The 23,667-nt window shown below is 40.1% G+C and overlaps 1 protein-coding gene across 2 annotated transcripts in view; it reads right to left on the reverse strand.

The window, feature by feature from the left end:
* oxr1a (oxidation resistance 1a) overlaps nt 1–23,370 on the reverse strand; it is a 180,639-nt gene extending 157,269 nt beyond the window's left edge. Inside the window, exons 1-3 of one of the 2 annotated variants that reach the window (XM_085290776.1) lie at nt 23,221–23,349; nt 5,820–5,943; nt 2,865–2,950 (exon numbers count right to left, since the gene is read on the reverse strand). In XM_085290776.1, coding sequence (XP_085146902.1) covers nt 2,865–2,881 — 17 coding nt within the window. In that variant the 5' untranslated portion in view covers nt 2,882–2,950; nt 5,820–5,943; nt 23,221–23,349. Of the gene's footprint in view, nt 1–2,864; nt 2,951–5,819; nt 5,944–23,220 lie in introns of both variants that reach the window. The other variant, XM_085290775.1, reaches the window with a different exon arrangement.
* Nucleotides 23,371–23,667: the final 297 nt, after the last annotated feature.

Consider the following 23,667-nt stretch of genomic DNA (forward strand, 5'->3'; position numbering starts at 1 on the left):
TATATTTAGTGGGTGTCGGTCTGCGTTCATCCATGTATCACTGCGTTCCTCCGTGTAGCTCTGCGTTCTATGGTGTTCCTGTCTCTGCGTCTCTCTGCCCCGCACCCCTTTTGTATGGTCTCAGGTTTGTCATTTAGTTCTCCCAGTTTAGGTTTCTTCAGTTGTTTTGTCATGCCTCACTGCCTGTTTCTGCCATTGTCGCTTTGTAAATAAACATCACTCGTATCATCAGTCACTGCTGCATTTTGGGTCCTCCCTTTCCTCCACACCACACGGCTCACTCCGCCAGCCGTGACACATCCAGAATGAAAGACTCAGATTAACGGCGCTCCAGTTGCATTTTAATGAGCATATGTAAACACAAACAATCAAGCTGTGGAGATTTTGCACTCTCAGCTTATCTACAACAATGAAACAGAGAAGGGAGCACTGAGCAAAGACACCATCACAAGCACTCAGGATTTACAGCTCTGTCTCTGGTGCACACTCTTAACTCCATCAAAATCGAAGGTAATCGGCTATTTAAACATGACTGTGCGATTAGAGTTTAATAAAAGCATTTTACAGGCATGCCAACTTTTTAATTACAGCTGTTGGAAATGACTCAGTGAAAGGAAAAAAAAGGAGAAAACCATTATTAAAAACACACACGAGTAAAGCCACAAAAGCGTTCAGGGATCTCTGACAGGCACACAGGAGCCACTTTACATCTCGTTCAGCAGTTTAGCTGAGGAAAAATGCTTTGTTTCGTATTCAGCAAAAAAGTGAATGAGATTTTGTAGTGTTTGAATTTAAAGATGGCATCTATTTTTTTTTTTTTTTTTTTTACAGCTATTCCGAGCATATCCGTGTCATCTACTGTGCTGACACAGCTCCCAAAAGACGGAGGGCCGGTTTGGTTTAATCATCCTCTCAATGACAGCGTGATGATCAGACACAGTGTAAGGAGACACGTGGACGTGACAGCGCCCAACACATTATCCTACAGCTTTCTTACTTCTCAACAAAAAGTTCACACTGTAAATACATTCGTTCGTGCTGACACATTGTCCAAAAAAAAAAAAAAAATCTTGGTAATTTACATTTCAAAGTGTGACAATGAAAATGTTGCAGTAATCAATATTTTACCAGGCCACTGGCAACTTTTCTTTTTCAGTGCAAGTCGAGACTTCAGAAGAAAACGATGACCTAATCTCTAATCACAGGGTTTGTTGCCACCAGTATTAATTCCCATATGGGACCAGTGAGTCTGTGTGTAGTATGCAAGTCAAAAAGTTCTCAGATGAAAACCTTTTTCAGAGCTGTTATAGCTGATCAATCCTGACCAGTTTATTGAACTAAACCAGCGATCCCCAACCTTTTTTGCGCCACGGACCGGTTTATGCCCGACAATATTTTCGCGGACCGGCCTTTAGGGTGTCGCGGATAAATACAACACAATCAAACCAGTAGCGGTACCAAAAAAAGAAGATTTGGTCATAACACACGGGAAAAGACCCAGGGAACCGAGCTAATGATAAAAACGCCAAAAAAAAATAACGATAAAAACCTTGAAAACCATAAATTTCACACACGAGCCTCAACTCTCGCGACCCGGTACCAAACGGCCCGGTGTTTGGGAACTGCTGAACTAAACCTGTATGAACCTCTCTGAACTGAAGCACTCTTGGATAATTTTATTAAACAGTTTTCCTTTTTTTCTTTTCAGATTATTTTTATTCAGTATCAGTTTATTTATTTTTACGTGATATATTGTTTTTTACTATGGATGGGATAAAAAAGACTCTTGTTATATACACTGCTTAAAAAAAATTAAAGGAACACTTAGAGGGAAACTGTAAACAAATCAGAGCTTAATGGGATAAAAAAAAAGAATCCTGCTGGATATCTATACTGATATGGAGTGTGTAATGTGTTAGGAACAAAAGGACCCCACATCCTTTGACAGATATGAAATAGTCCTGTGTTTAAAACATCTCACTCATTAAATTCTTTGTCTTTTGTTCTAGAAAAAGGCTTTCCACATGGATATTTCGCCATACACTGATACACTTCCTGTTGAAGAAATACATTCATGGGGGCAGCCATTTCTCCACAAGACCTCCCTTGGTTATTGAGCTGCAAGCTCTGAAAACAAGCCTGCACATTATAACCTTATCGATTGAAAATGCACTATTAGAAATCCTGGGATTAATTATTCAAAGGGAATTAATTAGCACTTTCAGAGGGGAGACTGAATGAGCTGCTGTGAGTAATCAACCCAACACAAGAGAAACGTAAACCAACCCAGAGCTATGAAGCGTAACACACGGGATTGAAACATTAAGAGAAAGAACCAAAAACATTCTGCTTCATGACACCTAAACCATTTTACATAATAGCTTAGCAAGGTGACCACTTCTACCTCCCATTCAACATCAAGAAAAAGTCAGAGCGATAAATGATTTATGCAGACCGTACACTACCACACGCCACATTAAAAATACAAAATGTACACACAACCGAGGGCTACTGTAAACTGGGCTTTCTAAATTTCCCGCTGAAGCTGTTTACACTATTAGCATAGATTTGTTAAGTGGAAATACAAACTATATGAATGTGAGCTCAGATACTGTATCCAAGATGAGAGACTGCAACAGAAAAAAAAGAATCTTTTTTTTTTGGTGATTTTTGACCTGAAATCAACCATTACCTTTCTTCGCGTCAAAGTCATGTGTGGATCATAGCGGAACAGAAATGTCAGCCACTATCAGCACAAACCATTTTAAAATGCTGAGATTTCCCTGTGTGTGCGTGTGTCTGTGTGCGTGTGTGTGGTTTTTTATGACCAAATAAGAATTGATCAAAAGTGACATTGTGCCAACCTTTTGGTGCTGAACATCTTGGCAGAGTCTTCTTTCTCCTGCTCAGAGGCTTTGGGAGGTCAGGGTTTGATGCTGCCCTTTGAAACCTGCAGGAAGCACACAAACACACACATGAGTACAAAGCAAAAAGACAGAGGCAGGGGAGAGAAGGAGATAACGATGAGATTTTCAGCATCACAGTCGAGCCCCCCCCCACCAAGTTGTCTGAAAGCCTTGGCCACGCTGACCTCAGCGGCCTCCATCAGCTGGCCTCCGACTGAGCGATTCAAATTGACTGGGCATGGCAGGAGGGAACAAGCAGAGCAGAACTGGGCCAACATGACAAAGACAATGCATGGAGTCAAATGGCAGCTTTAATAATTATTCGCCTTACCCCGCCACAACAAAACCCATTCAAAGCAGAACGGCATTAATTTGCACTGAAGCTCAACTGGAACAACAAGGAACAACTAAAGTATAATTAAAGGGGGGGGGGGGCTATAATTATCTATCTCTGTATATCTTTCTTGACACACACATATATATATATATATATATATATATATATATATATATATATATATATATATATATATATATATATACAGTAAATGTGTGCGTGTGTGGTTATATAGACAAACATTTTACATGTGATTAAGTAAGAGATTTTGTAATTGCATCTCCAAACTGAGTTTCTCTGTGTCTCTCATATACCGTGCCATTACTACCCACCACACTGGTAATATCTGACAGGTTAGCCTCTGCTCTTTTATGTAAAGGTTATCAGAAACTGTGGAGGATGTAAATGAAGATAGGGTTCAATAATTAATGCCAAGGTCTATACAGGCCTCAGTTCTCACCCTCTGCAGTCTGTAATGAGACGAGTGGAGATGAGCAAAAAAAGGAGGGAGGAGCAGGGAAGCGATTAAAGGGGCCACCTCAGTCCTATCTGGCCTCTCTCGCCCCTCTATCACTCAGACATGCGGGCATGTGCGAACATGCACTTCGACTCATTTATAACAGCTGAAGGGTGTTTCCTCCCTCGTACACGTTGGCGAAGAGCAGCGGGGTGTTGAGCGAACAGGCAGAAAGGTTAACAAAGTAGTGTGACACTGGAAACATCTGATAATTCATTCAGGTGACATGGAGACAGTGGAAGTACCCGGGTCTGTGACTAATCTAAGGCTGCGCCGCGGCCAACTTTGTTCCTTCCAGGATTCGTAGACGCTCTGAGCATGGGCACAAAGCCACGAGTAAAAGTGATTCTTATTATCATGTCTGGCAGACCGAGCTTGCAACAACATTATTTGAGACAGCGTCCTGTTAATTGCTCTGACAGTGTAATATTTTCAAACGATGTAAACTTCTATAATGCAATTAAGAAAATGAAGGATTAGACTAGTGTCACTGTTAGAAGCCAAACAAAACAGACAGTAATTCAGATAAGGGTAAATTCTGTCACTGGGCTTCCACAGCATCAGAAAGTGGCTCAAGAGCTTCACATGAAAAAGGCTAAGGATCTGTAACCATCCCAAAGATTCCAAGTGGACATGTTAAAGCCTGCTGAACTCAGTTCAACCTGCTGCTGGAACCACAGTATAAACGGAGTTATCACTTATTGCATGTCCCAAACATGACAGCGTCACAGCTTCTGAAAGAAGCACTTGAGTGTCGTTTTTAATGGTTGTGCACATCCCACTTCTTGTAATATGGTGCACGCTGCAAGTTCTCCATGATGTGATACATAAAGGTATGAATTACAGTATGGACAGAGTTCACTGCTAAGTTGAAAAAGATAAGACATATTTGACAAAGCTTTGGAAAAATCTCCACGACTGCTTTGCTTCCTGTTTCATCTTGTTCTGATTTCTACTACACTATTAAACCTGTGATTTTTTTTTCTGAGCAGCAACAAGCAACAACCATTGTTTAGACCACTGGAGCAAGTGAAGGGCACGCCCAGTACAACAGCAAATGATGTTGAGTACATTATGTCAGGTAATGGCACTGTGTTGGCTATAATAGGGATACAGATGAAACCTACACACTGCCTAAAGCACATAAACAAATTTGGGTTAGGCTGAGGTCTATGTAAGATGGCAACTTGCCACAGCTGAAGCTACCCAGTGAAAGCAGAGTTACAAGAGGAGCTTTTCCTTGTCTGCCTTAACTGCCTTATGACTTTTAGTGACACCCCACTTTTCATGTATAGGGTTTAATGTGATGTCGGCCCAGCCTTTACAGCTATAACAGCCTTGAATGCAACTGCTAAGCCATGAAAACGTATTCCAAGAAGCTCTTTACGCCGTTGTTCCCAGTCACTTTCACTTTGTTATAATACCACTAACAGCTGGCAGTGGAATATTTAGTAGTGAGGAAATTTCACAACTGGACTTGTTGCACAGGTGGCATCCTATCACAGTATCACGCTGGAAGTCACTGAGCTCCTGAGAACAACGCATTCTTTCACATGTTTGTAGAAACAGTCTGCATGCCTAGGTCGTTGATTTTAAATACCTGTGACCGTGGAAGTGATTGGAAAACCTGGATTCAAGGATTTGTATGGGTAAGTGAAGACGTTTGGCAGTATAGTGTATGTTAATGGGAAATATGCCAGTGTGAAAAAAGCTGAAATCATCCTTTGACAACCTTTGACAACCTACTTGAAAGCTAGCACATTTAACTTTGTTACTCATTCTGCGCAGTGTCGCTGCAATAGGAGAAAACGAGTTTGCAATTAGAGCCAAATATTAGAATTACACGCTCACTTGTAAACGTGAACACATTTCGTCCTGCCCACGCCCTTCTGAATAAGCCACCAAAAAGAAAAGAAAATCTGCTGAGGAAAACAGCACGGCTAATGTCAGTTTGGAGGCAAACTAGCCAATTAGTCTGTCAGCTGCAGCTCACTGAACAGCATATAAACACACCAGAAAATGTCACTTCAGCCTGTTTAGATGCTGGTGTGGTGCTTACTCTTCAATCCCATCGTCTACCAATGACTCGCAGAACAACTTCGTTTACTTTGTCTTCTGTTCCCCTGCTGGGACTCAGCCTGCTTGCTGCTGCCAATCAAACGGAGGCAGACACACCTACCCAGCTGTGGAGACACAAAGAGAAAGTTTCTAATAAAAAGCCAGCGTCTTTTTTTCCCCCTTCCTTTCTTTCATATAGTTTCTTCTAAACAACCCGACTTTGGACTGCATGCTTTTAAACTGACAAAATGTCAGTCTCACATTGGTACGAGTAAAAAGGTTGAGATAGCTCAAGCCAAAACTGTGTGGTGACTGATGCTACGACAATGCATCAGTGTTTTTTCTACCAGCTGTACTTCCAAAACATTTCATACCATAAACGCAGCAGGTGGACACTAATAAAAACCTTACCACAAAGGGTTGCAGGTACATGCACAGTGAAAGGCAATTATTTTAAAATATTTCATTTCATTAAAGCGAACTGTTTATCTAATTTGAGAGAAAAAATTCAGAGCCCAGGGAATACAGGCAGATAATTTCAAAGAGTCCCGCAATTGCCTTCCCCATTGCTGTTAAAATGTGACTCATCCTCGCATTCGTCACAGTGTCGCAGGGCCTTAAAATGATTACAGAGCACCTCACCAAACCCTGCGCTGCCCTCAGAAAAATAACAAACCGCTGAGCTTTCGAGGGTCGACAGTAAAATGACAAAAACTGAAAATGTTAGATTTTTTTCTAAGTGTGAGGCCAGCTTCAAAGCCACACTAATAAGTGTCCTTTTATTTAAAGCAACATATTATATAACAAGAAAAGAAACAGGATGCCAGTATGAAATTCAGATAAGGATGAATTAAAATGGACCCAGCATTTCTTTTTTGTGAGCTGTGAACATATTGAATATCTAAATGAAGCTCTTTTTTTGTATTTACATTTTCTAAAGCCTGTATGTTGATGCTGATGATGCAGACCCTGTTGTTGTCACAAGCTAAGGCCGGCACAAACTGGTGGCTGGCAACAATTGTTCTTCACCAGGGGAGCTAACAATTATGTCCCAGCAGTAAGAGTACCAAATGTGCACTAGGAGAAGGAGTTCTTTTTACTGAACCATGCAAAGACTTACTGTTATCATTGACAGATTTGATTTTGTATCAGTCAACAGCATCAAATTTCAAATCAGTTTCAGTACAGCTTTAAAGATAACTGTAATAAATTAATTTAATATGTGGTGTTGATTTATTAAGAAATGCAGATAAACATTACTTAGTCTTGGGGTATGTAAATAAGGAAATCACCAGTCATTGAAATGAGACGTAAGTTTAAAATAGTTTATTAGGCAAACTAATAATAATAGAAATTATAATTTTCTTTTGTAAAGACCTGTGAAATATTAAGTACAGACACACCCATAAACAGTACATAAACGATGGAGGTAGCCACTTTGACGTCATTCAATTCAATTCCAATTTTTATAGTGTCAGATCACAATAACAATCACTTCAAGGCACGCGATATTGTAAGGTATCGGCCCTACAATAACACAGAGAAAACCCCAATAATCAGAGGAACCCCTGTTAGCAAACACTTGGCAATAGTGGGAAGGAAAAACTCCCTTTAACAGGAAGAAAAGTCAGTTTAGGCATGAGAGAAGAAAACTGATAAGTAACATGATACATAATACCAATGTGAAGCCATAAGCCACAACATTGAATGAGACAGCAAAACAGTTGACGCTGTCTTTTCTAATAGGCCAATATGAGTCAACAAGGAAGACTGTGATGTTCAGCTAACACACTGTAAGTGATGATCATGGCGTAGACCTTTTACTCACGTTAGCTAATTATAATATTTAGTCTATCGTTATATGCTCTTAGGTTAGCTTTTCTTCAAGTTGATAATGCCACCATAAGAACCTGTAGCCACATTAAGCTAAATTCACTAAAGATTATTAGTGTGGATATTTTCTGCCACCAGTGCATGAACAGACACCACAACAATGCAAGAATGGAGCCATGTGGCTTCTCCTGGCATGAGTGGACCTCATCTCCTTCTATCTCTATGGCCAGAACCGTGTTTGAAAATGTTTCCCTGCCGAGCTTCATTAAGTCAGCCTTGTGTTTCAGCTTAATTGTCTGGCCATGCAGAGCATCCTGACAAACACTATCAGCATCCAAGCATGTAATGGATTGAGGCGAATCCCTCGGACTGACAGCAGGAGAGCGGGTATCCCTACTGCTCAGACCTGCACTTCTGCTGAAAGCCGCCGACCGTAAACCATCAATGACACGGTGGCGATGTGTTCGACATAACACAGGAAGCTTTAAGCTTGGGGGCTGACACAGCCGCTTTACAAAAAACAAAGATGAGCTAAGCACGTTTTTCAGCACATTGTTTAGACAGCCATCATGCCAAATGGTTCCCAGCAAGGCCACAGCCTCACTTTATAAATCCATTCTATTGTTAATGCAAACTCTCCGTGACACTCGCTCTGCGAATGCCTGATGAGATGAAAAGATAAAGACACGAGCCAACATGGTTCCTGGATAAAATCCAGAGTGCGAGCAAGAGTAGTAGAAGATCGATCAGGGTGCAGGATTAGCTGGGCCAGCATGCAGCTAAATCAGTAACAGCTACAAAGATGCACAGAGGAAATAAAACAACTCAAGCACTTGCCACATAAATACAGCAGGTATTTTAAGCACTGCACATCCCTGTTCTTTTTCTAGTACCTCAGAAACAAACACTTCTGCTCCATTCATATCGGAGATAATGTGCTCATTTTGTTTTTGGTCCTTTTTCAACTCCTGATTTGGACATTTGACTTAAACACAAGGCATAAGTGTATGAACAGCATGTCTAATGTAAGCTTAATGATATGGTGAGTTAAAATCCAATTTAGGCCAACCAAAATTAAAATCTAAGTACAGTAGCTGCAGTGGCATTTCAATCAAGGCCCGATTTGGTGCAGTGATATGACTCATCTTCCCTTCTGCTCCCCTCTCTGGTCCCTCTGGCTGTCCCATTGTCTACATCTCTCCATTGTTTAAATCTCTCTCACCCTCTGGTCCCTCATTTCTCCTTTTTTCCCCAGTTCATTTTCTTGGCTGTCTGGCAGCGCACGCAGAGCCTGATTGCAGTACGTTTCCTGAACTAATAGGGGTCACATTAGCCTGGCAGGAAACACAATCCTATTATGGAAATGCTCAGTCAATTACTGGGCAAGGAATAAACACCCTCTCTGTCATTTCTGACTATCATATTTGTGTTGGGCTAATGGTAGCAATGCACGGCTGTTATCTTCTCGATGGCGTCTTATCTGCATCTCCCGGAGGAACACAGGCATACGTTTGAGGACTGCGTCATTGCTGGAGCTTCGCCGGATCTGCCTGCATGAGAGCTTTTCCCCTTCAAACCAAACATCTCCACGAGAATTTTTCCAGCCACTCGCCAGCCGTGAGGGATAATGGAGTCATTATGTTTCATGTTCATGTAATAGAGCTCCATTATTGATGCTAAAAGTGACAACTGATTGTATCTGATTCTGAGTGCCTTTCACTTAATTAATCATATTGATTTACACCAAAAAGATGAAAATATTATAGAGAAATAATTATTAAGCTAATAGCTTTGACATGTTTAAAAGCTCCCTGCAGCTAATACGTTTGAGCTCTTTAGTTTAATTTAACTTATTCTACCCTATAATACAGCACTGGGAGTCTCATTGTAGCCTGAATTATAACGGATACGTATTTCAATGCTCTGTAAGCTAAACTATGCTTATGAAAATCCAGCTACAGGGAAATATAGCAGGTTATAAATGTTTCCTAAATTACTGCTTCTCTCACACACAAGTTCACACTGGGCAAGCTCTTTTTTTTTCTTCGTTAGACTTTTGTCTGCCATGAGATGTCACAAAAACTGCATGGAGGAGCAAACTAACGTTTTATTACAGTAAGATAGTTCTGAATTGCCACTGGGCTCAAAAGCAAAATATATGCTTATTTGTTAAGTACATGTATGCTATGCCAGAAGAAGAAGACTCAGAGAAGGAATAAATTGATAATTTTGGAAATTTGTTTCATAGCCAAAGGACAGCAGATTAGATTCATACCAGTATCAGAACTGTGTTACGCATGAAGCGAGATTTCAGAGGCGGAGCACAGTAAAAGTTGTTCATTTAAAATAGCAGATATTGCCAATATTGAGATTTTTGAGTGAGTAATATTGAGTAAAAACTAGGGCTGAACGATTATGGAAAATAATCTAATTGCGATTTTTTGCCCCAATATTGCGATTGCGATGCGATATGCGATTATTTTTTAAGGTCTTTGTCTTCTGTATTATTAAACAAAGACAAGCAATACATCATATAGTATGGCCAATACTATATTACATTAATTTTAAACTGTTCTTTCCTGGAAGACAGACCTCTGTTATGATGACATGAGGTGATGCATGAATTGATGACTGACATTTTTATTTAACTTCTTCAATCACAACAGTATATTTGAACATACACAATAGTTTATTTTTAGCTTACAAACATCTGAGCATAAAGTGCTGACAAGGAACCCTGGTGTAAACATTAAAATGAAAGTCAGTACAATGTGCAGATTGCAGAAATATACATAAACAAAATCAGTGGCTTTACCACACTCAGTTTTTCGACATCTGTGAACTACTAGACAGTCATTCAATTAAAAAATAATATTAAATAAATAAAACTAATAAATAAAAAATACACACATCTTACTGATCTCTGCAGTCAGTAACATTACACATAAAGTGCAAACATAATAGCAATTGTATAAACACACACACAAACACGCCTTTAAAGTTTAAAGGCGTGAAATTGGACGGTCTAGTTCTGATTAGCGTCACCGCTGTCTCGGTGGAGTTTAATAAACTCGGCCGTCTGCTTCTTGCTATCTAAAATATAACCAGACACTGGTGTAAATTCTCGACTGTCTCATACTTCTGTTTAATAAGTTTTCTGTTTGACGTTTAGTCAGCTGTGTGAAAACCAAGGAGGAACCCACCCGGGGGATTAATAAAGTTTTATTTTATCTAATCTAATAACTTTAATCTCAGCCAAACCGATTTACTCACGAACAAACAAAACACTGAAAAAAGCCCAACAATAACATTTTTAGGTTGTCTAAGTGACTTATATATTACGTTTAACCCGAGCAGCGAAACTCCGCGGTGATCTGAAAATGATGTGCCGGGAGTTGTGCCGTTCTCGGCCGCATCAGTAACCCTCGAGCTCCCGGCTAGCTGTCGAGCTGGTGGGTAGCAGACGCCTCTGAAAACGTTGAAGCACTTTTGCAAATATGGGATATCTTGATAAACCGAGCAGATATTTGATGTTTACACAACTACTTTCTCGCCTGAAAATATTTTAAAAGTTTATTTTGTGACCCAGAAAGATTAGTATGAGTAATTTTAAAACTTAGTAGCGGCCGCCATTGTTGGAAACTGGAGTTTGGCTGGGCCGCGCTATGAATTCTGGGATATGGTAGTAATTTGGACAGCCTTCGGCGCGTCGCTGTGACGTAATCGGTCTACAAATGCAGCCTCAGGAGGATGCAGCCCATGAATTTGGACATGTCCAGAGTATAATCGCAGCCTTTGCGGTTAGAAAATTGCACTTGATCATGTCGCGATATTATCGCAAATGCGATATATCGTTCAGCCCTAGTAAAAACCCCAAATACTGATATATTGATCATATTTTCTTTTCTATATACACACTTGAGCTGCACAAGTAATCAAATTTTAATCTTGATTAAGATTTTGACTTGACTCGAGCAATACCGAAAGTGTGTGCTCCACCAATAGAACTCAAAGCAAAAGCAAATCAAGCTCTCCCTAAATCACCCCCTGATCATACACCAATCACAAGTGTTCCCTGCACCACATAGCTTGAAGTTTCCCGGACCAGTAACACCACGATAAAGACAGATGTACAGCAAGATTCAAATGTCTGGCACAGCTCTCCTTCTGCATGTCCCCCTTCGCTACATCCGCGAACCTCGTCTTTGGTCTTCCTCTTTTCCTCCTGCCTCAGCTCCATCCTCAACATCTTTTGTCCAGTATATCTACCATTCCTCCTCCAGCACATATCCAAATCATGTCACTCTAACTTCATCTCCAAAACACTCAACCTGAGCAGTCCCTCTGAAGGTACTCATTTCTTTTTTTTTAATATATTTTTATTGATTTTATAATTGAGTAGCATACAACAATCACCTTCAAAAAGAACACAATAGAAGGTGAACGGCAAGTCAACAAGGTGGTGATACATCATACATAAATGTCAAGACAGAGTATACTTCAATTAAGGTTGTCCATCAGGCTAACGACCGGTTGCCAAATCTTATCAAACACACTCTCTCGGTTAGACAGGGTAAACCTGATTTTTTCCAGATGGAGTACATTTCCAAATGCTCTCAACCACATTTCGAAGGTAGGGGGTTTATCAGACTTCCAGCAGAAAAGTATCAGCTTTCTAGCCACAAGTGTGGTCATTGACACAACCTGCATCTCCGTCTTGTCCCTTGCCCATCCCAGTTCACACACCCCGAACAACGCTGCAAAGGGGGTACATGGGACCACCCTGCCAATGGCTTTGGACAAAAAAATCAAACAGATGATTCCAAAAAGGCCGCAGCCTTTGGCATTGAAAGAAAAGGTGAGATAAAGTTCCTCGACCACTTGAACACTTAACACAGAGGGCTGAGACGTTCTTATATATCTTTTCCAGTTTAGTGGGAGAGAAGTGCAACCTATGCACAACCTTAAATTGGATCAAACAGTGTCTAGCATTTACAGAACTACAATATACATTCTTAATGCACTCTTGCCAAAGATCATCAGGAACATCCACCCCCAGTTCTTCCTGCCACTGCTCCCTAAAAGTATCAGAGGAAGGACTGCACATATCCAGTAAGGCCCTCTAAAAGTGGGACACAGCACCTCTAGTATAGGGCTCAACCGACATGAAGCTGTCAAGCACTGGGCTTCGAGGAATCAGACCGTATCGTGGAACAGATGCTTTGATGAAATGTCTTAACTGTAAAAATCTGAAAAAATGTGAATTAGGAAGATTAAATTTCACCCTCAGTTGTTGAAAAGATGGAAAATATCCATTAATGTAAATATCTTTGAGAGAACAAATCCCTCTTCCCTGCCATGACACAAACGTGCTGTCCTCCAGCCCAGGCCTGAAGGCATGGTTGTTACATAGCGGAGCATCCAAATACATTTTAGGAGCCTTTACTGTGTCCAATAGTTGGTTCCAAACCTTAATTGAATTTTGAACCACAGGATTTCTGCCATATAGTGTATTCTTCACTTTTACCCAATGATCACAATTAGAGTAGCATTCCTTTCGCCCAAAGATGTCAAAAGATGTGAGATAAAAAGGGAAATAGTCAACTTACTGAGCAAAATACATGATATAAAATAATTTTTCCAAAGTGGAAAAACCTGCAGCGTATACAAAATATCACAGAGAAAACAGACAGGAATCTCACATCTCTCACATGCATCGCTGAAGTACAATAAATGGATCGAAAGGATGTGAAAGCAGTGTTATATTTACATTACATTTATGTCACTTAAATCAATGAATAATCACGACAATAATCGAGAGAATCATTTTGGCCTCATGTGGGGCTAATACACACGTGCCCACATATATAGAGAGATAACGTATATTGTTGAGTGATATCAAGAAGCTGATGGGGTTATGGTTCATTTACTTCCAGTAAATTTCACAAACTACTTTGCAATTTACTGTGAAAACACTGCTTGACCTCGTACTAGTTTGCTCAGTTGAATCATAGTCGGCTAAGTGGCAAGTACTGCAAACAGTGTTGGAGCTCTTCACCATTTCTAAAATAGTATTTTTTCATTTTATTTGTTTTGGTATTATATTATGCTAAAAAGAAAAAACTTGCACAGGAGCTGCAAAGAAACAGAAAAAAGACAAAATCTTAGCAGCAAATTGGAACTGACAAATTGGTCAAGACTGTAATATAGTTGGCCTCATTGGTTGGTTGTAGCCCCCCAATCATATGCTTGAATCAACCTAACCATTTTTACCTCTCATAAAGACTTAAATGGTCACTGAAAAGTTTGATTTACAGAAATAGTAACAAATATTGTCATTTGAACCAAGCAGCAAAGTCATTCCTCAAGCCAGGGGGACGTTCCTCATAACATCCTTGAATTTGGGCACTCCACAGGCCTCTGAGAAAACAACTCAGAATCTCTTCTGAGTTCGGCATTTACACAAAATGAACCTCTGCTTTCCTGGGTTGATCTAGTTCTGCTTTTTGTGTGTGGGTAGGGGGGAGGGGCTTCACATGATGACGACAATTAAAATAAAAAGTATAAATAAAAAGAGAAAACCTCAGCTTTCCAGCAGTCTTGCTTGTGGCAAGGTATGTACAGGATCCTAGAACACTGTCAGTTCGAGTTAAGGGCATGCATGCATTTGGGTCGGGGACGGCTCCCTGCTGAGTCACCTCCCTGCATGATGTTAGGCTGACGGAGACAAATGCCCATAGAGTGTCAGTCAAAAGTGACCCCATCCCCTTTGCTTTGATTCAATTAGCTTTCCAGCAGTGTCCCAAAGTGGAACCAAAGGCAATGTTCACTCAACTTAACCAGATTTTAGTTTGCTGACAGCATTGTCTTCCTCCCATCAAGTTATGTGGGGCCCGTTTGGTGATGTATGTCATCTGGCTGTCACATTATCACTCCATTCACGGGTACGGGAAAGGCGCTCAGAACGTGCCCTTAATTTACCTGGACAGCTATTACTATCATCAGCGTTGTCATTAAAGTAAGATTTGCAGATTTATCAGAAAATGTCAAACTGGGTAAAAAAAAATGACAGAGCAAAGGATTCATAGCTGTCAAATCACTTTGATGGAAACGCACTATAAAATATCCTAAAGGGTGGTGCCACCCTCTTCTTTATCCTATCCATATAATCGCCAATGTGGGTCACAGGGTGGATGCAACACGGGCCAAGCAGCCTGAAAGGAGAGAGGAGGCTGGTTTGCTGCTCTTCTAAAGGGAGGAGGAAACATGAGGGGGTCACAGGGCTGAGTTCCTGTAGCTTAGCGTGGAAAATCCTCTTTAATCCTCCAACCAGTCCCATGGAGCTGTTTACTGTATGTACGTAACGCCATTATATTATGGAACCCAACCAAACACCCCCCTTGTGTACGCTACACCCTTTGCTTCCTCTTCATGCCCTCCCAAATGTTCACCTGTCTTTTTTTTTAAATTTGTTTTTTTTTTTTTAATGTTTTTTCTTCTTATGGTTTTTTTTTTTGTTTTTTTTTAAGATTATCATCATTAGACAGTGAGCCAGACATAAGAATCGCACAAAGAGTGGTGAGAAAAACAAATCAGCCTTCGGGGTATTTATACCAAAATGAGGGAGGACTAGAGGGGGGCCACTTTATGGCCTGCAGTGTGGCTGACTAATCACAGTTTTCTTTTAGATACACAGTAAACTCATTACAGATAACATAAACCACGTCTAGATGTAAAGAGAAGTTATTTCTAGCAAAGTGCATATAAAGCATCAAAGTGCCATGAAAGCGCCGTCCTGTTCAGGAGATTCCTGTTTGTTTTCGAAAACAATGTTTTAAATTATTTAAACCCACCAAGCTCCATAATGGAAGAATGTATTTTGTGAAAGCTTAAAATGAATTTTCAGCTAGACTCCTGGAATCACATTACAACACAAGGCAACAAATCATCTGTGTCACTGCCTTGTCATTATCTAATTGTCTTGTTGTGGACTGAGGACCATCTCCTTCCTTACCCTGTCTGTATCCCTCTGTTTATGCTCTCCAAAACCACACTTCCCTATTCTTCTAATGCAGACTGCTGGTACAGAACACCCAAAAAACTGAAAACACAGTAGACAATGTGAGTGCTTGCAAAATAAATTTTAAAAAAAAGCAGCCAAAAAAAGTAAGCAGGCAAAAATGTAATTCCTTGTTAAATATATCCACATTTAGCTAATATGTCTGTCATAAAACTTCTGATCCAAGAATCACTTGGTGATCCAGGATTGGGTGATCTTAGTTAGGATAATTGTATTTGTTCAGATCTTCAAAGAAAGCAGTCAGATTTGTTGCTTCATCATGAATAAGTGCATGCTCCTGTGGTCTTTGACAAAGGAAAACTGTCCATACTGAAAAGGTCAACTGTATTAATGATAAATTCTTTAATATTTCAAGCAAACAGCAGATCACCATAGACCAGGGAAGCACAAGTAAAATATTATTTAACCCTCTGAGGTCAAAGTCATCATATGTGCTAACCCTAAGCCTGGGCCTACCCCCCACTTTGGGACAGCACCAACCACTGCTAGCAAATGGTGCTTTGCAACATCTCATTAAAACAAATACCTGAATATCAAACACCTATTGACATGTTCAAAAATATAACACTAATATAAAACTAACGTGATTCAGAACATTTTTGTTTTTGTATGTATTATGCCATGTCATAAAATATAGAAAAAGCTTCTGTGTTATTTACAGTGAGATGTAACATAGAAAACATAAGCTTGGTTATTTTGTTGGCTTCAATCTATTTTTGTTTTGTAGGACTTATGCGCATCAAACTGTCAATAAAATCTAAAGAACTGAATCGTAAGGATTAAAAACTGGTATATAGTTTGAAGTTTGCACTATAAAACACAACTGTGATAACTGATGAAGTTATATGCACTAAAATATGAACTGGCTGATTTTGAAGGGTTAAAGGGGCTCTTCTGTCTTGTAGGACCAGCAGAATTACTTTGTTTAAAGCTTGTTTATTCTTCTTTTTAATATTGCATTTATAAGCAGGACACTTGAGTAGACTACAGAGAAATTTCAACACGGTAATAAACACAAACCAATTATTCCTTCTTTTTTTTTTAGAATGGAGCACTGGCAGCCCCCTGGAATAATGAGTAAGGCTACGCCACAGGATCCCAACTGCATAACATTCACTTGCACTGATCACAACTGGTTCTACCCACATTGATGCAACATCATTGGTCATTTAATCCCGCCCATATTAAATAAACCTGCTTTATTCCTGTGACAACCAATCCAATAATTTCCAAAAAACAGATTACACACAAAAAATTGAGTAAATAATCATGCATCATAATTAGTGCTTCATAGCTAACGTTCTGCTTGTTTGAGTTACAAAAGGGGCCTATTATAATCTATGATGCTGTTATTGTACGTCCACCTCCATATTTGCATTGTTAGATTGCATGCTCTGTCCACCATGCAAACACTAAGTGTGTGTGTGTGATAAAGAATAAGGAAAAGCTTAATAAAGTAAAGAACACTGCAAAGTACTGTGCAGAAGTCTTTAGGTACTTCTTAATTCTTTATATTTTGCTGGGGAAATGGGAAATAAGTGCAGCTATTTATTGAAATATGCACAGAAATACAGTAAATAAGGCAAAAACAGAGTTTTGGGCTTGAAAGTCAATACTTGGTATGGCCACCTGTTTCTTCAACACAGCCTGAACTGTTTTAGACAGCTTTCTGTAATTTCTTCATGAAGTAGTCTACATGAATTGTTCTACAGGCTTCTTGAATGATTTTTGTTCCTTAACAAAGCCTCCACTGTGTTTACAGATGGCTGTAGACACTCACTGTAGTAGATATGTTGCCACTGGTTTTCAGTCCACTTCTTGTGTATTTTGGCATACCTCAAATAGGAATAATTATCCAGGCTTCTTGAAGGACATTCAAAACTCTTCTTTCTTCCATATGCTATCAAGGTGATCCTGTACTCCTTCAATAATGCTGAGGTCCTGAATCTGGGAGACCAATCCATGACACATCGTTTTCCACTGTGTGTTTTTCTATCCAGGCATGCTTTTTGGACATTAGCAGTATGGGATCACTGTCATGTTGAAAAGTGGAGCTGTTGCTAAGATCCCTAACACCACTGTCTGAAATGCAACCCAAACCATAACAGAGTCTTCACCATGTTTTACAGATGGCTGTAGACACTCATTGTTATACTTGTTGCTGTCGCTGCAAAAGATACTATATTATGCCTGTCAAACTGCATTTTGGTTAAGTGGCTTTTATGGTTGTATGCAGCTGCATGTATCCTCATAAGCACCATAGATCCTTTAACAATTTGTAAACAGTAATAACACAGGTAAGGATGTGCACACATTTTGGGAAAGGAGATTTAAGAGTCTGTCAATCTAGACAAAGGGATTATCCACAAAAGATCATGCAAACTATCTAAACAGGTTAACTTTGATGACCGGCAACTGACTTCCTTGTGGCAGCACAGGAACAAGCTCTCAGCACAAGAGCAATAGTTCTGGGGTCTATCACACCAGGAAAGACCTCAGGTGCAGGCTGTGTAAAGATGCCTCTGAGACAATCCAGCATATAACAGCATGGTGCAAGATGCTAGCAGGCAGGGCATACATGGAATGGCATAACCAAGTGGTCGGCATAGTGTACAGGAACATCTGTGCCAATAAGGCCTGGAAGTCCCGAGGTCAAAATGGGAGAGGCCCCCTAGGGTGGTGGAGAATGACCAAGCTAAGATCCTGTGGGACTTCCAGATACAGACAGTGATAGAGCGATAGATGTAGCTATACCGAGTGACAGCAACATCTGGAAGAAGGAACATGAGAAGCTCAAGAAATGCCAAGAGCTGAGAGAAGAACTCGGGAAGATGTGGAGGGTGAAGGTAACAGTGGTCCCAGTGGTAATCGGAGCACTAAGTGCAGTGACCCCCAAGCTAGGTGAGTGGCTCCAGCAGATTCCAGAAACAACATCCGAGATCTCTGTCCAGAAGAGCGCAGTCCTAGGAACAGCTAAGATACTGCGCAGGACCCTCGAGTTCCCAGGCCTCTGGTAGCGGACCCGAGCTTGAAGAATAAAGACTTTCCCCAACGGCAATTTATTTTATGATTTAAAAAAATATATATAAATCATAAAGACCTGTAGACACTCAGTCATTTCAGTATTTTTTTTTCTTTGTTTGAGCTTCACATTATTTATTTCGTAACTTGGATTCCTTAGATTGGCTACTCAGTGTTGTGTACCGTTTATGTTTTAATACTCTGCTTCATGAGTTCTGAACAAAAATGATCAAGCTTCATAAAATATATTTTATATATTTCTTTAAATACTCGGCATAATAATAATTATGTATTCTTATTACCCAGTCATCAGAGTTGACCGATGATGACATCCGGGAAATAAAGGTTGTGGACCTAGATGCTGCAGTGCTGACAAGTCTAGGGAACAGTGACACAGAAACAACATCACTGGACACTGATACGGAGGAACAACCAGGCTTGCTGGAGCCCTTGACTGCTTTATTTAACACTCACTCAGGGAACTCTCACCACAGGAAATAAAGGTGAAAAGTGAAGAAACATTTCACAAACTTAAATGCAGCATCATCAATTTGAAACACTAGAATGCGTCCAGATAACACCACTGGCACACCCATCGGATCACACGTACTAAATTTCACCATGTGACCACAACGGATAAAAAAAGGAAAATTAATTATGGATATAATGCAGTACAACAAAACCAAGTTAAATGTCCCATCTGTTCTTTAGGGTGAAACCATGAAGGAAACAGCAGGACAACATTATAGTGAATGCAACAATACATTTGATATGGTGGGTTTTAATACCTTAAATCTGTAGGCTAAATCAGTGTTATTTAAGGCCCACTCTTAATTTCATTAGCAAAAGCCAGTAAGATGATCCTGCAGAATGATATTTTGGCAAATTATTTCTACACTGTCTGTGATTTTGTCTGTTATATTCAAAGATAAAGGAGGTAAGTCCTGTGAAAGAAAGCATTTGCCCCATTTTGCATTTAATAGTGGCATAAGAAAACGCAGAGTTTTTCAGCTCCTCTCTAAGCTTTGCATTTTCAGCTTGAAGTTTTTCTCCTGCTGCAGGTTCACACAGTCATTCTGAAGCTGAGTGTATCTCAGGTTTAGATCATCATATTCTCTCCTTGGGACTGGGATATCCTCTTCATCTTTAATACAGAAATGTGAAAAGTTAGGATATGCAGGCACAAGCTCACAACAAATTGGTTGATTCTAAAAAATATATATCCTTACCAGGATATTGATCCAGACAGTCACATTACACTGATTAATAGCCAAATAGCAAACCTGCTAATGCAGCTTACTTTAGATATTATTATTCATATAAAGCAGGAATTATAGTGTAACCAGAGTAGATAAATAACTTACCTGATGTAAATTGGCGCTACAAATGCGAGCATTTCTGATTGTGTCCTCAGTCCAGCTTTCGTCAACACGTTTAATGGCTTGCTACCACAGACGCCTCAGATTTCTCAGAAACAGCTGGGATCCCGTCGTAATTCTGTACAACTTCAACCCGCTGTTTATAGAGGAGTGATTTTGACAGCCAAACACGCAACAACCCAACATTTTTATGATGATAACACTTTTAAATCAAGCTTTACAACTGTGTTGTCTCGTCATCCTTATCTGAATTAATGGGATGACGCTTTACCTCCGCTGCCAAAATGCACACGCATGCTTTTGATGACGTAGGCAGCAAAAGGGTCTATATGATGATAAATCAGGGATATTAAGGAACTTTACATTGAACTACAGTGCTTAGAAACCACAGAATCCCAGTGGAACCACTTATATGTGCACGAAGCCTCACAGGGTTATCGCCTACACCTTGACCTTTACATCACAGCATGCCCCTCAGGGTAAAAGCAGTCTGTGCTACATATAAGGGCTTATTTAAAAGTCTACTAGCAGCACTTTAAATAAGTCTTCCCAAAGAGTGCTTTCAAGAAACACTGTCTGATCTCATGTTAGCAATTTACTTTTTGCCTGTATTCTAAGGGTAGTGCAGAAGTTCTCAGTCTACCTGAGAGCTGTGTGCATTGATGAGCGTGCAGAGATAGAGGAGATAGAGGAGGCTGCAGTTGTTGTTGAGCCTCACACAGTTGAGAGATACCGAATTTTTTCGTGGCTATCTTGATAGACATCAAGCCTCGTCCCTCAGAGCTTCAGCTTATCAGCGCGGAGAAAAAAAATAAATAAAAGATCAGAAAGCATAAAAGCGCAGTTTGATGCACTTGAAATACAGATAAGGATATATTTTTATTAGGAGCCAACTAATTGAATTTGTTTCTTTTTAAAACAGCATGTATGAAATCATTTCCACTAAGTGAATACAGTTCAGTTTCATCAACGAGAATCTCGATGCAGTAATCAATTGGTAACGGCAAGAACTCACTGATGTTTGCAGGGTGAAGGATTAATCAAAGCCAGCAGGACCGTGCATGATTTCATCATAAGAGTCATGACTGAAGGTGTGTGCGCATGTGTCTGTGTGTGTGTCACTACTATTTTTTCTACTGTAGTAACAGTTCTATGGTAAAGAACGTGGCAGATTCTAATAGTTGAACAGGTTAATATGTATGTTAATTGTTTAATACTGCAATGTTGTTGAAAGGGGAGCTTGAAAACCGTCATAAAATGTTGTTCAGTGGTTGTGAACACAGACTACAGTTCATGCTGCCACTAAAGGGAGGGCGGTGTGTCTGCCTGTCTGCAGCAGTGCTGTGTGAAGCTGTGTGTCAGCTGGATGAGGCAAAGACAGCACTGCTGGCACTGAAAATGTTGCAAAGTAGTACCTAATCCGATAGTTGTTTTTACTGTTGATTGTTGGCCTATCTCAGTACCAGGTTTTTGCAAGCCCTAGTCTTGACATTTCTAAAATGTTGGTAGCAGAGCTAAACACTCAGTTACTACAACACAACGCTCAACTGACCAATATTTTTTCTAAACAATTCATTATTTAGTCTATGACATGGGAAAAAAAACAACTCTATATTAAAAAAAAACATCATGGCTTTTCAAATATCATTGTTTTTGAGCATATTATATACACAGGAAAGTTAACACACAGTCTAAATATAGTTGTAGTTTACGAGTATATACATGGTTTGATTTATGCCTAAACTATTTTTTATTTATAAATGTCCATAGTAATGAAAAATTACATAATCCAAGTTACTTTTTAAGCAAAATGCCACATTACCAAACTGTGTTTTCTTATATTTTACTGGATATTAACAAAACATGCAATTAAGAGATTTTTGCATTAGCGTACAGGAAACACACTGGTATTCTTTTTTAACTTCTCCCAACCTTTGAAAGACAATTCTTTAGAAAATGCTTTTTGTAGCTCTTTTTAAAGAATTCTTTTTTACATGGATTGATGGCAGCATTGTTAGAAAACGGTTTGCCTGAGCAGCATGAAGGATCATCTGAGCAAGTGAAACAAGATGAGCATTCATCACAAAAATCAGACACTTTACTTGACAACTCCTCTCCCTGTTTTCACTCTGATTTGACCTTGAACATCTCGCTGCCCTTGACCAAGCTACCTTTCACATCAGTGAAGTCTGTGGACAGTGATCCATCTCCCTTTAGTTAGCTCTGTGTTCGTGACTACCTTTCCCTTATATGTTTTACCAGCATGTATAATAAGTGATTAAAAGGACAATACACAGGCTTCCACCACTTGACTCCCAGAGGCAGCTCATTCTGCACCTTATGGGAATACCTTATTGCATTATGCAATGGTGTAATAGGCTTAGTTAGCTACATACTACTCTGCAGGGGAAGATGAGGAGGGGAGTTGTGGCCACACTTAGATGACTCACTTCATTAAGTCTACCTTCCTAAGAGCTTTCTAGTTGCTGAGGAGTGAACTTTCCATGCTCCCACATTAGCACAGACCTCAGATAACATGTACTGTTGAGTAAATAACGTAAACATGGTTCAATACACTTTCGTGCTGATGAATAGTCTGAATTCCCATTTTCTTTTGATTACTGTTTACCTTCCCTTTACCTCTGCATTATTTAGAACTAAATGTGGCTTATTACTGCTGCTCAGAGCTGTATTCGTTCATTAAGCTCCTATAATGTACTCCAGGATAGCGAAAATGCAGCAGGAGCGCCAAAGGTAAAACTGATCTGAATGTAAGTACCGCTGAGGCGCATGAAGAACAAGCAGCTCAGGTTATTTGTTTAGTGGGAATAAGAGCCTCCCTTCACCTGAATTTCACCTGCACCGCTGAAAGCATCACAAGACTCCAAGCATCCCCAAGGAACTGTTTTTAAACCATCTGGGTTCCTGAGCTGTAGCATCCGCACAGAAACACTACACTTTGCAAACATTAAAGCTTTATAAGGAAACGACTTATCCGACCACATGTGAAAAAGAAAAAAGAAAAGAAAGAAGAAGCCGGGCTATCCGTTTGACAGAGAACAAACATGTCGCTGCGCATCGGTACTTACTTTTAGAGGGACATTGCGCGATGCCGCCTTTCGGATGCTCGCAAACACACTCGCGATGAAAGTATTTCTTCTTCAGGCGTGCGCCACGGCAGGAATGTACACAGAGGCAGACATGCGGAGTCATTTGACCTTCTCCCAATAGAAACTACCATCGGTGAGACATAGGAGAGGGGAGGAGCGGACCAAACCAAACCGGGCAAGCGTCCCGGCAGAGCGGAGAAAGCGGAGAGGGGAGGGGAAGGGGGAGAGCTGTCATCCTCAGATACACTGCAGGAATAAAAATGACACAGTGGCTGCAGATAAGGAAGAAATACACGATTCTAGTGAGCAAAAACAGACCCACTAAGCTTAAACGGGTTTAAGACTGTGGAACTATTAGGGTTTGTTCGGGCTCCAGCTAATGATCACATGGCTGTCAAAAAAAGAAGTCATTTATCACATTTACTT

This window comes from Mchenga conophoros, linkage group LG11 (assembly GCF_057382185.1).
Source record: "Mchenga conophoros isolate Kocher_MC1m ecotype Shallow Benthic linkage group LG11, M_conophoros_male_GT1.1, whole genome shotgun sequence".
NCBI classification, from domain to species: domain Eukaryota; kingdom Metazoa; phylum Chordata; class Actinopteri; order Cichliformes; family Cichlidae; genus Mchenga; species Mchenga conophoros.